The sequence below is a fragment of the Brienomyrus brachyistius genome, chromosome 1, assembly GCF_023856365.1.
Source record: "Brienomyrus brachyistius isolate T26 chromosome 1, BBRACH_0.4, whole genome shotgun sequence".
Lineage (NCBI taxonomy): Eukaryota > Metazoa > Chordata > Actinopteri > Osteoglossiformes > Mormyridae > Brienomyrus > Brienomyrus brachyistius.
In genome coordinates, this window is record NC_064533.1 from 9,126,644 (window position 1) to 9,143,301 (window position 16,658).

Below are 16,658 nucleotides of genomic sequence, written 5' to 3' on the forward strand. Positions count from 1 at the left end.
AAGGAAGCAGATGCGTGGTGAGACATTGGGACAGACGCATAGCAGGGCTCTCAAGTGTCATGCATTGAGTGTGACAGTCACTCTTTTCAGTCCTTTGTCACGCACTCCCGCCACACATCGTATTTCTCGTGCGGAAAAATTATCTGTAGGCTAATATGCCACAGCGCCCAATATTTCTCAAACCGGGGCACAGTAGCGCCTCACTATGAAACAAGCCCATCTCCCCAGGAGTCCTAGAGCGTGTCACTTACCAGCCAATCAAAAAAAGAAAGGGCCTACACAATAGCCAATCAGAAAATAGCAGCATTGTATCTGGGTAAAATGCAACACAACAACCAATGAAAAGGCATTCTGGAATTCTTCTCTCTCTCTTTCTCTCTCTCTCTCTCACACACACACACACACACACATTACCAGAGAGAGAGAAATTGAATAAATACCTGTTTTTGGTGAAATTGTCAGTACCATGTATCAAATCATTTTGTCCACACACACACACACAGAAATTGAATAAATACTGTATATTTGGTAGAATTGTCTGTGCCATGTATCAAATCTCATCTTCCAGAACGCTGAGCAATTAATAAAAACAGCACTAATAATAAAATTATTAATGAAACACCCCCATTCCTGCGGCCTATCTGATACGCGCTCTCTTTGACCCCCCCAACAATGGACGGGACGGGATGGGATGGGGCGGGGCGGGGGGGTTAGTGGAATGTTAATCTTGCCTGTCTTCAAAACTTAAGAGCCCTGCCCAAGGCATGACCTTAGGACAGAGGGAATTATGAAGAGCTGCCTGCTGTACACCAATGGACACATCTATATTTATATGGCTGTTATATGAGATGGTTTGGAAGGTGACAATCACCATCTGTTTATGAGCATTTGTGACTAACTCCAATTAAAACAGCATGTAGAAACACACAGCACTGAAATTAGTGCCGAAGTTAGAAAAATGGCAGACATACACAGGACACACAGATACATTTCAGGGAAAGAACATAAAAGCCATTTTGTGTAATAGTTGGTAAGAGAAGTGCATTACCTGCTGGTTTCAATATGTATGGCAGTTAATAATAAGAGCAATCAAGGAAGAGTGACACATATAGCAATCATGCAAAGAGCTTCTGAGACACCAAAAACAACTGCGAATAGGGAAAGAGGGTGAAAATTTTTCAAAATGTTTGGAAAACTATTCTATGTGAAGACAAGAATCACTAGAATTTGTGTTAATAATCTCACTTGAACATGAGTTTCACTTTGACTACATGATTTTGTTGCAGATAATGCTGAAATTGTACATACAGTAGCTGATTCCATTGTAATTAATGTCAAACTTACTTGTTGAATATCCAGTGCTGGATGACTGAGTTGTACTGGATTTAGTCACAGTTGTGGATGAGCTGGTTGTAGTAGTCCCAGTGGTATGCGTGGTTGACCCAGTTGTCGTAGTCTTAGTCACGGTCGTTGGCCCAGTTGTAGTGGACCCAGTGATATGCGTGGTTGACCCAGTTGTCGTAGTCTTAGTCACAGGTGTGGTTGGCCCAGTTGTAGTAGTCTCAGTGATATGCATGGTTGACCCAGTTGTAGTTGGTTTGGTGATAGTTGTGGTTGACCCAGTTGTGGTAGTCTCAGTGAAAGGTGTGGTTGACCCAGTTGTGGTAGTCTCAGTGAAAGGTGTGGTTGACCCAATTGTAGTAGTCTCAGTGAAAGGCGTTGTTGACCCAGTTGTAGTAGTCTCAGTGTAAGGCGAGGTTGACCCAGTTGTAGTTGGTTTGGTGATAGTTGTGGTTGACCCAGTTGTGGTAGTCTCAGTGAAAGGTGTGGTTGACCCAATTGTAGTAGTCTCAGTGATAGGCGTGGTTGACCTAATTGTAGTAGTCTCAGTGAAAGGCGTGGTTGACCCAGTTGTAGTAGTCTCAGTGATAGGTGTGGTTAACCCAGTTGTAGTTGGTTTGGTGATAGTTGTGGTAGACCCAGTTGTGGTAGTCTCAGTGAAAGGTGTGGTTGACCCAGTTGTAGGAGTTTCAGTGATAGGTGTGGTTGACCCAGTTGTGGTAGTCTCAGTGAAAGGTGTGGTTGACCCAATTGTAGTAGTCTCAGTGATAGGCGTGGTTGACCCAGTTGTAGTAGTCTCAGTGATAGGCGTGGTTGACCCAGTTGTAGTTGGTTTGGTGATAGTTGTGGTTGACCCAGTCGTAGCTGATACAGTCACAGTTGTGGTTGACCCAGTTGTGGCAGTCTCAGTGAAAGGCGTAGTTGACCCAGTTGTAGTAATCTGAGTGAAAGGTGTGGTTGACCCAGTTGTAGTAGTCTCAGTGTAAGGCGTGGTTGACCCAGTTGTAGTTGGTTTGGTGATAGTTGTGGTTGACCCAGTTGTGGTACTCTCAGTGAAAGGTGTGGTTGACCCAATTGTAGAGGTCTCAGTGATAGGCGTGGTTGGCCCAGTTGTAGTAGTCTCAGTGATAGGCGTGGTTGACCCAATTGTAGTAGTCTCAGTGAAAGGCGTGGTTGACCCAGTTGTAGTAGTCTCAGTGATAGGCGTGGTTAACCCAGTTGTAGTTGGCTTGGTGATTGTTGTGGTTGACCCAGTCGTGGTTGATACAGTCACAGTTGTGGTTGACCCAGTTGTGGCAGTCTCAGTGAAAGGCGTAGTTGACCCAGTTGTAGTAATCTGAGTGAAAGGCGTGGTTGACCCAGTTGTAGTAGTCTCAGTGTAAGGCGTGGTTGACCCAGTTGTAGTTGGTTTGGTAATAGTTGTGGTTGACCCAGTTGTGGTACTCTCAGTGAAAGGTGTGGTTGACCCAATTGTAGTAGTCTCAGTGATAGGCGTGGTTGGCCTAGTTGTAGTAGTTTCAGTGATAGGCGTGGTTGACCCAATTGTAGTAGTCTCAGTGAAAGGCGTGGTTGACCCAGTTGTAGTAGTCTCAGTGATAGGCGTGGTTAACCCAGTTGTAGTTGGCTTGGTGATTGTTGTGGTTGACCCAGTCGTGGTTGATACAGTCACAGTTGTGGTTGACCCAGTTGTAGTTGGTTTGGTGATAGTTGTGGTAGACCCAGTTGAGGTAGTCTCAGTGAAAGGTGTGGTTGACCCAATTGTAGTAGTCTCAGTGAAGGGTGTGGTTGACCCAGTTGTAGGAGTTTCAGTGATAGGTGTGGTTGACCCAGTTGTGGCAGTCTCAGTGAAAGGCGTAGTTGACCCAGTTGTAGTTGGTTTGGTGATAGTTGTGGTTGAGCCAGTTGTGGTAGTCTCGGTGAAAGGCGTAGTTGACCCAGTTGTAGTAGTCTCAGTGAAAGGTGTGGTTGACCCAGTTGTAGTTGGTTTGGTGATAGTTGTGGTTGACCCAGTTTTGGTTGATACAGTCACAGTTGTGGTTGACCCAGTTGTAGTTGGTTTGGTGATAGTTGTGGTTGACCCAGTTGTGGTAGTCTCAGTGATAGGCGTGGTTGACCCAGTTGGAGTAGTCTCAGTGAAAGGCGTGGTTGACCCAGTTGTAGTTGGTTTGGTGATAGTTGTGGTTGAGCCAGTTGTGGTAGTCTCGGTGATAGGCGTGGTTGACCCAGTTGTAGTAGTCTCAGTGAAAGGCGTGGTTGACCCAGTTGTAGTTGGTTTGGTGATAGTTGTGGTTGACACAGTTGTAGTTGGTTTGGTGATAGTTGTGGTTGACCCAGTTGTGGTAGTCTCAGTGAAAGGTGTGGTTGACCCAGTTGTGGTAGTCTCAGTGAAAGGTGTGGTTGACCCAGTTGTAGTAGTTTCAGTGATAGGCGTGGTTGACCCAGTTGTGGCAGTCTCAGTGAAAGGCGTAGTTGACCCAGTTGTAGTAGTCTCAGTGAAAGGCGTGGTTGACCCAGTTGTAGTTGGTTTGGTGATAGTTGTGGTTGAGCCAGTTGTGGTAGTCTCAGTGAAAGGCGTAGTTGACCCAGTTGTAGTAGTCTCAGTGAAAGGCGTGGTTGACCCAGTTGTAGTTGGTTTGGTGATGGTTGTGGTTGACCCAGTTGTGGTTGATACAGTCACAGTTGTGGTTGACCCAGTTGTAGTTGGTTTGGTGATAGTTGTGGTTGACCCAGTTGTGGTAGTCTCAGTGATAGGCGTGGTTGACCCAGTTGTAGTAGTCTCAGTGATAGGCGTGGTTGACCCAGTTGTAGTAGTCTCAGTCACAGGTGTGGTTAACCCAGTTGTAGTTGGCTTGGTGATAGTTGTGGTTGACCCAGTCGTGGTTGATACAGTCACAGTTGTGGTTGACCCAGTTGTAGTATGAATAGGAGGAGGAGTAGTAGGAGGAGCTAATCACATGAAAACACTTCTTCAGTCAAGTAAAATGTTATGCATAGAAGACAGAAAAGTTCATAAACATCCGTCTTTGTATTTCCAGGTGAGAAGAGAAAACATTAAAAACACAGGCCTATCACCTGGACTCTTATTTCCTTTGACTGAATTCTGTCTATTACCTTCTGTTTTCTATCTTAAGGCCTCTGTATACCAAACGCTGTATCAAACACTGCATCTAACACATGCTGAGGCACAAATACGACACTAAGGTCAACTGGGATCTTTTAAGTTCTTCCGCAGGAGGGAATCAAACAGATTATGATAAGGAAGTACAGTACAGTGCTAATAGGGCTTTTTTCTGTACACCTTACTATTCCTCTTGGGGTTTGGAGTAGATGCAGCTACTACTGATTTTACTATTAAAGTGCAATACACATGGAAACCTCATAGGAAACATCTCTTAAAATTTAGAAAATAGGTAATACATACTACATGTGATACTTCCATCAGTACAGTTGCTGAAAGAAATACACATGTATAATCGTTAACCAAATGTATCAGCAAAATCAGTATACGTAATTAATTTATGTATGATTACAGCCACATGTCTTACCAGTTCATGCCTGGGATATATTCACCGGGGAGATAAACAGTACCATTCCAGTAGCATGTGCAGTTTGGTAAAGAGGAACATTTTCCTGTGTTCTCATCGAAATATTCCTCATTTTCTGAACATCTTGGGTAGCAACCTGTGTGGCATTTAGAAAAGCATCAATGGGTTTTCTGTCAAACAAATTTCCCAATAAAAACGTCATATTTCTGTGAGCAAAATGCTGGAAAATAAGAAATGATTTATTTAAGGTGTGAATGTCAAGCACATGGACTGTTACCTTCCAGCTTCCCAGTAAAAGGGAAAGGTTTTCCACAGGTTTTTACTGGGCCGCAGGCTTGGTAGTGCCAGGTACACTCGTCCTTTCCATTATAGTAGTCACAGAAAACCGCTGGCATCAAGGTAAACAGTAAGATTATGCAGAGAAAATAAAGCATTTGGGATATCTAAACATATATACAGGAAAACTGTTTGCACAATCCCACTCTTTCCTGTAATCTTTTAGTTGAAATATAATTACATAAGAAATAAGAGGCAATTGAGTTTCTATGCTTTTTGTACATGCAGCTAGAACAACAGAAATGAAAATGCATGGAGACACATACGGCACAGATCCGGTGTTCTCCAGCTAATGCAGACACCGTGATCACTGCAGGCTTCTGCGTAGGACGCTACAGCTGTGCAGAAACCCAGGAACTTTCCTTCAAAATCACAGGAGCACGATTCCCTCACACAAGCTGTATAGTATGAATTAGGGTCCACCTACAACAGATAGGTGAGAAAAAACAGCACTGGCTTTAATGTTATACGATTATACTTCGCATTAATGCCCCAAAGCTTAATAGTACAAGCCATTGATCTGTGAGTGACCATCTATTTCCACCTACAGAACAAAACTGTATTTCCATTAAAATCCTACAGGTGAAACGATTGCTGCAGTCAAGTCACTGTGATACCTAAGAGTAATGAGGCAATTTCTGTGAGACGAGGGAGTCTTGTAATAAAGGCAGTTCTGTACCTTGGAGTGACAGTCTTTGAAGGAGTCACTGAGGAGGATTTGGCAGCGATGTTCTGCCCAGGCTGCGCAGTAGTCGCGATCACAGGTGAATGTGTCATTGACAGCATCGGCACAAGGCTGGCTGTGAGTTTTCCAGCTGTTCCCAAACTCCAGCTCACTGGTCACCTGTGCTAGTGCTCGTGTTGCCAGATCATTCACCTCGTTGTCATCAAAGTTTCCACAGAGACCGCACACCTTTCTCTATTATTGACAGAAAAGGAGTTGAGCATGCTTCTGGGGAACATATTGTAATTGTACAGTTTTGGGATCACAGTCACACGAGGCTCAGTAGTGCTGTGTGGAGATACCAACTTAAACCTTATACTAGTGAATATTACTCAACTATTCCAGTAGAGATAAACACTGGTTCTTAGAAAAAACCCAATAGTAAAAGTTAAAAGCCTAGCAGCAAAAATACAGTTTGTGTGTACAAATATATAGGAACAAAAGACTGAGTTACAGGCCTTATATTTTTCATCCAGCATTATGGTCACTCTGGTGTTCTTGTCCCAGGTGATGTTGATGCCCATTTCTGGGCTGGAGATGATGATGTACAGGCCAACAGTGTGGACAGAGTAAAAGGGTGCAAAGGCAGTAGACGAAGGGTTGCGTCTTGTCTCTGTCACATTCATGTCCTGCAACATCAGTTGAACCTCATCCTGTTCCATGAGAGAGAGGAACCTCATGTTAAAGCAAATACAAGAATGTGTAAAATAGGGATGCAGAAAGCTACTTTCATCTGACTTGTTCAGGGTACCTTGAAGTTGACCATGATAGTGCGAGAACATGTATACATGGCATCACAGCAGGGAACACTCTCCACGGTGATGGAGAATGTGCTGTTGCTTGTGTCACAGTTGTCCTGGTGAACAGGGGAAATGATGCAGCAGCCATGTTCAAACCAAGAACAGCAAATCCAGCCTTTCTCCTTATTCTCCAGCCGGAGTCATATAGCACTACATGCTAAAATATTAGCATTTTACTACAGTATAGTCAAAATTGGGAAGATTGTACTGTACTGTGCCTTTATTTGAAGGGAAAAAAGCATGTGGCATACTATGTCTGCTTTTTCAAAAGGTTTTTTCAGGCTTGTTCTATTTCATTCACTATAGCAACAGTAGAAAGTGTACAGCAATGGCTGTTGCTCCAGCACCAAACCCACCTGAACCAGCGTGTACTGACAATGCCCATCATAGTGGTACCACTTGGAGTCAAACGTCTGGTAATAGCCGTTTCCAAACACTTGGCACTTCCCGGGACATGGCAGGGATATACAGTCCCACGTCCCATTTGTACAAGTGCTGTGAAGGTAGGATACACAGTCAGGAGGCCTCTTTGGGATCTGTACTATTCTGATTGGACCATTAATTACACAAGGTTTGTAGCTTCTACTGAGGACTTTGTTACAGTACTTGATTAAAAATAATAATTTACTGGAGTAGCAAGGTGGCTCATTGGGTTGGATATATAAAAAAAAACAAGCATCTAATTGAACCGGTGTTTTGACATTGATTTTGTGTGTTATTGTGTCTGAGATTGTGTCCCTGCAAAGCAGTAGCATTACAGTCCAAGGTCTGTCTGCTTTACGATCTCAGCGACGTGAAGTAAGAGTGAAGAAGACTGGACTTACCAACTCTGGCACTTCGATTGTTCATTGTCTCCCGGGTTGTATGTTTTTTTATCAAATGTGCAAGTGCATTTCTCCTGGGTAACACATGCGCCATAATTGTCTTCGTATTGACCATCTGGACAGCGACACCCGACATGACAGTCCTTACTCTGAAAATACGGATATGCACATCCTTTCGGTTTATACGGGACTTCATTTCACAAAACACCCACTTACTCCGACAAGACAATGTCAGACTAACTCGGATGAGCAAAGCTCTTTACAAAGACTTTCTCTGAGCTATATTATAACTTCTCAGTTGTCTGCACATACGTTTGGCTTATGCAGGGCTTCACACGTTCTCGCTGCCATACTTCCAGATGGATGTGAGCAGTGCTCGTATATCTTTGGTGAAGGACACTCTGCAAAACCACACACACAGTCAGAACACTGTTTCCCACAACATTATTGCTAAAAAGGAGCTTATGAGATGCAGACGTTCCAGGTCCATTGTGTTGGCTGTTATTCGATCTACTGCAGGGCTTGGTGATGTAGAGAAATATGTTATCTCAACATTTTAATAGTTATCACAGTGTCATTCAAATTATTAACTAAGGGTACTTCAAGGACTTAGTGCATTTTGGTACTTCAAATTGAATGGACTGCAAACTGAAATATGAAAAAAAAAAAAATAAAATGTACTTTTTGTCATACGGAGCAGTGTTATCATACTTTGTTTCTTATCGAGTCGTCATTTTTATATTATTCTCAGTTTTCCTTTGAAATCCAATTTAGTAACACCAGTACAGTGTATTGCTGGGCTTTATGTCTTACTGCCTCACAGCTTAGGTTTGACATGGTGTTCCGTTTTGAACCACTACAGCAGCGCTTCCCAATCCGCGGCTTGGGACCCCCAGACGGTCCATGTTTTCGCTCCCTCCCAGCTCCCTGCCAGACAGTTCACGTGTCCACTTCCTCCCAGTTCCTGGTAGGAAAAACGTGGACTGTCTCAGGGTCCCCAAGAACTGGGTTGGGAAGCACTGCCCTTCAGAGCGCAGCTGGATCAGCAATGGTCGGCTTTTTGTGTACATACATGTGCCCACCAATTTCAGCAGAGAACCTTCAGTCTGTGAAGTTTATTGCAGAAGTTGAAATTGTGTACTTTGTAATTTTCTATTATGTGTTGCTATTCGTGACATAGTCTGTGTGAAGCTAATGACAAGTTAAGATTAACTGCTCATGTAATTATGGCCTTTAGTTGTTATTTGTTTGCGTCAGACTAGTTTGATAGCATAATAGTAACATGAGGGTCAATAACTTAATATGCATCTGAATCCCAATGTAAGTCCACTTTCAGCTTTATCATATTCTGTTAATGCTGGTAACATTATATAAAGCCCTGTTACGGAGTACTGTCAATATCAGTTTAACTTATAGTTTACTCTATCTACAAATCAACAATGGTCTGTGTTAGCTTTAGCCTTCCTATGTTACAAGAATTATTTGCGGTGCAGATTCTTTGAAGATGCATGACACCTGAGGATCAATAATGTGTTTATATAGCTGTACTCTAATCTGTTACACTGAATGGCTAGTTATGCTACTTAATTGTACTTGTAAGTAAGTTATTGTTTTGGCATATTTTTATAACCGCTGTACACATAGTATGTTGTTGATTATTGCATAAAATGTACATAATGCAGAGAATATGTTTATCTGCAGAACCAACCTCATACTCAAACATTTAAGAACATAAGAACATAAGAACTATACAAACGAGAGGAGGCCATTCGGCCCATCAAGCTCGCTTGGGGAGAACTAAACTAATAGCTCAGAGTCGTTAAAATCTTATCTAGCTCTGATTTAAAGGAACCCAAGGATTCAGCTTGCACTACATTATCAGGAAGGCTATTCCATACTCTGACTACACGCTGCGTAAAGAAGTGCTTCCTTAAATCCAGCTTGAAATGTTCTCCCGCTAATTTCCACCTATGGCCACGAGTTCGTGTATTTAAACTAATGCTGAAGTAACTATTTGGTTGAACAGCATCCAAACCTGTTAGAATCTTATATACCTGGATCATGTCCCCCCTCAATCTCCTTTGCTTGAGACTGAACAGATTTAGCTCAAGTAACCGTTCCTCGTATGACATTCCTCTAAGACCAGGAATCATTTTTGTGGCCCTACGCTGCACCTTTTCTAAGGCCACAATGTCCTTTTTAAGATATGGTGACCAAACCTGCACACAATATTCTAGGTGAGGTCTCACCAAGGAATTGTATAATCTTAGCATTACCTCCCTTGACTTAAACTTTATGATGATAAGCAACACTGTCCTCCCCAGGAAAAGCAGTTTTTAAATACATGGATTGATAAGATATTAATCAGAATACACTGAAACAAGAAATAGTGTGTAACATAAACTTTGTAGAAGCTGTCCAACTCAGATCACCAACTGGACGCACATTACATTACAATATGTCATCAGGTGAAGGATCGACTTTACCTTCTATTGGTGCACAGTTGGATTTTCCATTTTCACACGTGCTATAATAAACAAAGAGGACATTTGTATACGTTCAGTTAGCATGATCACAATAACTGGGCCAGTAGCTGTAAAGCTTCATGTTTCGATCAGATCCCAGTGATGCCACCTGCAGAACAACGGACTTTGTGAAACTCACCATTTTTGCCCTTTGATGTAAGTTGGGTCAGAGCCTGAGAAGACAATTCCCTGGTAGTAACACGCACATTCTGGCTGAGAGACGCAGGTCTGCTGGTCATTCCGGAAGCTGCCCTCCGGACACCCACAGCCGTCCACCGGGGCATCATCCACCTCACAAGTTGGGTCGGGGCCCGACAGAGACCGGCAGGTACGATTACAGGCCTGTGTGTCGTAGTCAAACCTCTGATTGTTGGGGCACGTTATCGCTGAAATGCAAATTAAAGGGTCACACCTTGGTTTGAACACAGAGGCAGTGCAGGCTGAAGCTGATGTGTTACCCTGGGCAAGCTTCACTGCCAACAACCCCACCCTGGCAAAGCTAACTGCCCAATTTCACTTTGTCTCGGACAGTGAGTGGGGGGGCAGCAGTGTAGCCTCCCAGGGGTGGCACTGGCGGTTTGCTAAGTCGGCTTCCTCTCAGAAGATGCCACCCTGGGCAATTACATGTCCTGCTCTTGCCGGGGCAGGTGACAGCTGGTGTACTTACTGCAGTTTGTAGCCTTCCTCCAGTCACCCACCAGGGAATCCTGATTGGCACAAGCCTTAGCATAACTCTCCATGGCCACACATAGACACTCCTCCATGGAGCCAGTGCACCGGCATAGGCTTTCTGTGCAGTCCTATGAACATACAGACAGATTTTGAGGTTGTCAAGTCCACACATCACAGGTCATTGTCCCTGCTGGTAACACTTCCCAGCAGCGGACAGCCTCATCAAACTCTTGACAGCATGGCAACAACACACACATCAGTCCATCCAATGAATCATCTAATCCAACCCCTTCGTGACTCACCCAGGAAGCCCCATTCCTGCCCCATGCACACATTATATAATTCAGTTGGTTAACAGCACTAATAGGCTATATTACATTGTCATTTGGCAGATGCTCTTATAAAGCTCTATTGAGTTTACTCAATGTGACCACTGGCACTGTCTGGAGACTGGAAAGAGGGCTGTTCCTTTACTTTGCATAGGTCAGGGGCTGCGGGTTGCTGCATGCTGGTTCCCACGCTGTGAGCCGCATCTTTGGACTTGGTTCTCCAGTACTGGTGGTGTGGTGAAGGAGATTGTTTACATAATTGTGAGAAGATGCTGGAGGCTCCTGCAGCAGGGTCTACAGAAGTGCCCTTTGTGAATTCTTGCTACTCTAAAAATTCAGTTCAGATCCAGTAGGCTACCACCTACTACAAGAATGAGGCTGCACTTGGCCAGACTCCAAGATCAAGTTGTTTCTGGTGAGTTTTCACACAAGTTTGTATGAGGGACTTGCAGACTTGGGTGTGACTGCCAACTCTAATGTGATGGGGGAGGCCTTACATAATAAGACCCTGAAGGTTGCCAAGAGTTGTCTTGGTGTTGCCGCTGTTCCCAGAAGGAGGTGTTTTATCTCATAGGGCACCCTGGATATTATGGAGGGGAGTCACAGTGCACAACTCCAGTCTGTACCAGGAACTGAAGAGGATGGCTGTGGGGGCTGTGAGGGCAGATATGGAGGCATTTATTGGACATATCTGTGAGCAGGTGACACACCATCTCTGATGTAGTGACCCACGTCCTGCTTGCAGAGGAATCAAAGCATCTGAATCTGTTCCTCGGAGACTTGCAGTCGAGGCAGGCGATGGAACGGTCCTTACGGATGACACTGCAGTTGTGATTCGCTGGGCTGGCTGCTTTGAGCAGTTGTTTAACGCAGATCTTCTGGCTAGGATGTTGGTCATCTCTGGGTGTATGATTCTTGAGGTTGATCTTCCAGTGGTGAATCAGCTGGGGGTAGGGAAGGCCGCAGGGGTCTGTGGTATCCGAGGTGATCTGCTCCAGGCTGGTGGTAAGGCTGTCCTCTTGGTATTGCAGGCAAACTTTGCTTCCATTTGGGAATCAGGCGTCATCCCAAATGACTGGAAACACCGATGACACTGCTCTCAGTGCCAAGTAAGGTCCTTGCTAGGGTCATCATTAACAGGATCTTTGATCACTTGCGTTCCTACAATTGACCGTCTGGTTTTACACCTAAGAAATCTACCAACGACTGCATCCTATCACGAAAATGGGCAGAGGTTGGCAGCTTTTGTTGATTTTTGTAAAGCTATTGACTTACTTAATCGAGTTTCCCTGTGGGACATCCTGAGACTTTGCAGGATCCCTTCAAAATTGCTGGACATCATGGCTGGTGTCACGCCCGGCTCGTACAATCCTCGTGTGTGCCACGCCCCCCTGATTATCCACGTGTGCTTCCCCGATCGTACCCAGCTATGTCCGATTATTTTCGCCCAGTCTTGTCTATTTCAGTCCCTGTCTTACCTGAGTTCATTGTCCGTCATTGATGTTTGTCGATGTCAGTACCCGTAGTCTCTCCTATTCAACCCTGCTCCCTAATAAACCCCTGTTTCCCCGTATTCTGCCTGCTCCTTGCTTACTCGCCTGTTTCCTGCCCGTGCGATCGCCCGCATTTACCCAGCGATCGCAGCACGCATCGTGAAGGCTGGTTAGTACACTAGTACTGTAAGTGTTCTGCATTGTGGAGGGAGAACCTTTGCATTCTTCCCAGTTGATTTTGGGGTTTGCCAAGGGTGTGTTCTTGCTCTTAGTCTGTTCAATGCTTGCATGCACTGACGGGACAGAAGGTTAGGCTAAGTGCATGGGACCTCCCTCTGCATAGTCTGTCTTGTAAATTGGCGCTCCAGATTGTGGGCGTTTTTCCACTTACAAAGGTTGTTAGTCCCTCTACAGTTCTTCTTCATGTACTTGCAACCATGTGGCAGATCCATCCTACGTTCCATGGTTCCCTCCTCAATCCTCATGCAGGAACTTGCTTCTCCTACTTTGCCTCCTCTGCCTCCCAGGATGGTTGGCGGAGGTAAACTATACACAGTCCACCACTTGCTGGATGTTTGTCGCCAAGGTTGTGGCCTTCAATATTTGGTGGACTTGGAGGGATAAGGCCTAGAGGGACAGGCCTGGGTACCAGCATGGCATGTCCTCGGTCCATCTCTCATCTCTCACTTTGAGCGCAGTCGCTTCAGGGAGCGGGCTCGTTCGCCGGGTGGCGGTCCTCGGGGTGGGGCGGGGGTACTGTCATGGACCGCTCAGTGAAAACCCCTATGACATCACATGGTGTGTCCCATCCACACCCCCGGGGAATCCCGAGAAAGGAGACTGACACAGACAAATTATATGTCATTGCAGGGCTTTAGATAACAGATGATGGCTTTTCAACACTATATTTTGGGCCACAATTCAATAAGCAGATTGCCTACCTGAAATAGTAATGAAATACATATCGTGCCACCCACTGTATAAAGTCAGTGTATCCTTATGCTTATTAAAGTCAGTTAGCCGACTACGCCATATGCTACTTTGGTGAATCATTGGTAAATCATGGAAGTGATAAGCGCTGAAGTGGCGGTGAAGAAAGGGGCAGCTCAGAAGCCATAACATCTTTTAAAAGAGGAGATACTGTGGTTAAACAAGGTAAAAGACACTGGTGGCGTGGCGATATTTTGTCAGGTTGAAGTTTTTTGTAAATATGGTTTTAATTTTTATCTCAGTTTACAAATGATTTTCTTTTATTTCGTGTCCATTTGTTTTTTTTAGCTTATATTAACAACCCAAACCAAAAAAAAAACCCTACGCGCACAAACACATACACCGGCTGCCACGTCCAGCCCTATCGTGGACCACGCCCACCTCGTTAACCCCGTGTCTATTCCCGATTGTGATCAGCTGTTTGCGGCTGTTTCCGGCTTGTCCGGTGTATTTCAGTCCGTGTTCCAGTCTGTTTCTAATATATTACTAATGTGAATTAGTTCTATTTGCCCTAATGACCTTATTCCATTAGGGGAAATGAAATCTTTCACTTTACTACAACATAAAATCTCATCTTCTGCAACGGACTTTTCATTACTGTTATGCATGAAAATATAAAAGGTATTTTTATATTTTTATTTTTCAGAGAAATTATTTATTACTGTATAATGTTCTTACCTGTGCTACAGATGTGCGTCCATAAGCTACTTGTTGTTCAAAATGATAATAATTTGAATAAATGGGCACTAAATAACTTCTGTAATTGGTAACGGGAGTTATGAAATGTGATAAAAAAGAAAACATATTTTTGATGCATTATGCTTAATGCGGTCATTTGGGTAAATATGAAGATTTCCGCAAAAAAGATTTTTTTAATTGGTGGTCTGCTTTCCTTATAATGAGAGTTATTCTGGACCATGGAATTATGAAATGGGAATAAAAATGAATTCATTTGTTTTTCTGTGTTACTTTTCTGAAATAATAAATGTTCTCATTCTATTTCAGTCACAGGAGTCTGTCACAAATCTGTCAAATTATTTTGATTATATTTTGATGTCACATTCATACAGTTCGCGAGAATCACCCACTTATAAAATGTAACTGAAGTACAAAAAATAATTCCATCTGCTCAATTTTTGCTCCACTAATTGTCTCTTTTTCTGCACTTCTGCATAACTTCCAGGTTAGTACCGGTGCTTGTGGTCAAACCAATCAGCAATTGTTATTGTAATCGTCTCTCCAGTAATTCGTGTTCTAATGAAAAGTACCCAGGTACTAAAAAGGGTTCCAGAACCACCTCAGAGGAACTACAATCAGGCAGTTCCTGTGGTGTGAATGCAATAAAAGTTCTTAGTTCTCGAAAAAAAGGTTCTGGTGGTGTGAAAGCGCCTGTACACAGTTAGGCTGTCATTATGTTGTTGACTGAAGCACAGAATAAATATGATACTCCCCTAGAATTTTCAATAGTACTATCACTAACTTCATAGCTTAGTGCTCCTCTTACCTGGAAATATTGTTCAGATGGCACCACACTTTGGCACTTAGCAAATATTCCTGTGGGATCCTTCAGATACTGGCAGCCTTCTACAAAAGTCAAAACAGCATATTATGGTCTGCTGCTTCATGTTAAATATCAAATATTAACATGGTGCTTTTTCCCCAAGCTCACAAATTGATTTGCTACCTGTGTCTATGGAAGAGCAGTCTTTGTTGTCTTTGTCCTGGCAGGTGGCCTGAGACCAGGACTTGGCAAACGCCTCTGCATTGCTCAACAATATTCCAGAGGACGAAATATATTCATCATTGGTGTTGCCATTGTAGTTCCCACAAATTCCTGAAGGACATACATGGACACATGTAAATCTAGATACTTAAGAGGGGAAAAAGGAAATAATGTATTATTGTGAGAAACCAAATCATACCTTTAGTTTTGCCATATTCAGTTAATGGTGATGTTATGTAGACTTTGATTTTTGGCGATACTTGGACTTGAACGTTCATGTCAAATGCAGTGTGCAGTTGAACATTTGTGGAAGACTGCCAGAATGCTGTCACATTGTCTGAAAAGAGCACAATACAATGGAGTTAACAGAGGTTTAAACGGGACGGCAGAAACAGTTCAACCACAAAACAATTAAGGACAATAGTGCTTGGATACATTTCAGTTATAGTTATCTAATCCATCAGCAATAGATTCACCAGTCGCTGTTTCTGCTTTAGTCTTTCTCAAAGTAGCAGTTCTTAAGTCTTTACTAGTAGCAGCCGCTTCTTGCTGTGTGCAGGCCTCATACAGTAAACCTGGTTTGCTTGATCCTCTGAGGAGCCTTACATGACAGTGTCAGGCAGATGATCGGTGACAGATGTAAGCAGTGCATTATTTAAAAAATAGATCTCAGCCTAGGCTCAGAGGTTTGCTCTGCCTCAGAGGTGGGCAGTCTTATATGCAAAGGTCCACTGTGTATGCAGGTTTTTGGGATACCCTTTAGGTCAGCTGTTCAAACCCAGGTGTGAGAACTCCTTAGTCAATCAATCCTCTAATTAGTAATCTAATTAGGGAGTTGCAGGGAAATCCCAACAGCCCGTTCTGGATAAGATTGCCCACCCCTGCTGTACCTCCTATTTTCTTAATATATTGATGGGTCATTTAAATTAGATGTTACACTGAACTGGAGCAGGAGACTGACATGCTACCAAGCAGTGGATGAAGTTTAGCATGTCTATGGTTGGCTCATGCCATTTGATGATATAATTGAGGTAAACATAAAAAACAACCCAGCATTGGAGTCTGACAGTGACTGACTGCATATATCGCCTTTGTTGTAGGCATAGGGCTGGTTTATACGCGACACTCACAGCGCGTGCGCGTCCATGCACTGTAGCTACGCAAGCAGTGTTGCTGCTCGTACTTGCACACATTCTTTATGTCAATCTAGACTAAGAGTTATGTCCACTGGGGTGCAGAAAATCATCTTGGTCGCTCATTTGTTTCTGATCTTACATGCACACGCTGCTTCTACAGCGAGTTACAAATTCTGGAATATTACTGCAGTATTCTCTATATTTCTTCCCACTGCAGCAC

At 43.6% G+C, this 16,658-nt stretch overlaps 1 protein-coding gene across 1 annotated transcript in view; it reads right to left on the minus strand.

Annotated features, from left to right (window-relative positions):
- Positions 1-16,658, minus strand: part of LOC125746886 (mucin-19-like) — an 87,586-nt gene that overhangs the window by 15,649 nt on the left and 55,279 nt on the right. Inside the window, exons 13-31 of the mRNA XM_049021498.1 lie at positions 15,502-15,639; positions 15,264-15,413; positions 15,084-15,163; positions 10,763-10,895; positions 10,235-10,481; positions 10,057-10,097; positions 7,883-7,971; positions 7,571-7,719; positions 7,103-7,241; positions 6,698-6,802; positions 6,405-6,599; positions 5,902-6,141; positions 5,489-5,645; positions 5,164-5,274; positions 4,887-5,022; positions 4,176-4,287; positions 2,424-2,677; positions 1,758-1,847; positions 1,345-1,436 (exon numbers count right to left, since the gene is read on the minus strand). Coding sequence (XP_048877455.1) covers positions 1,345-1,436; positions 1,758-1,847; positions 2,424-2,677; positions 4,176-4,287; positions 4,887-5,022; positions 5,164-5,274; positions 5,489-5,645; positions 5,902-6,141; positions 6,405-6,599; positions 6,698-6,802; positions 7,103-7,241; positions 7,571-7,719; positions 7,883-7,971; positions 10,057-10,097; positions 10,235-10,481; positions 10,763-10,895; positions 15,084-15,163; positions 15,264-15,413; positions 15,502-15,639 — 2,658 coding nt within the window. The remainder of the gene's footprint in view (positions 1-1,344; positions 1,437-1,757; positions 1,848-2,423; positions 2,678-4,175; positions 4,288-4,886; positions 5,023-5,163; positions 5,275-5,488; positions 5,646-5,901; positions 6,142-6,404; positions 6,600-6,697; positions 6,803-7,102; positions 7,242-7,570; positions 7,720-7,882; positions 7,972-10,056; positions 10,098-10,234; positions 10,482-10,762; positions 10,896-15,083; positions 15,164-15,263; positions 15,414-15,501; positions 15,640-16,658) is intronic.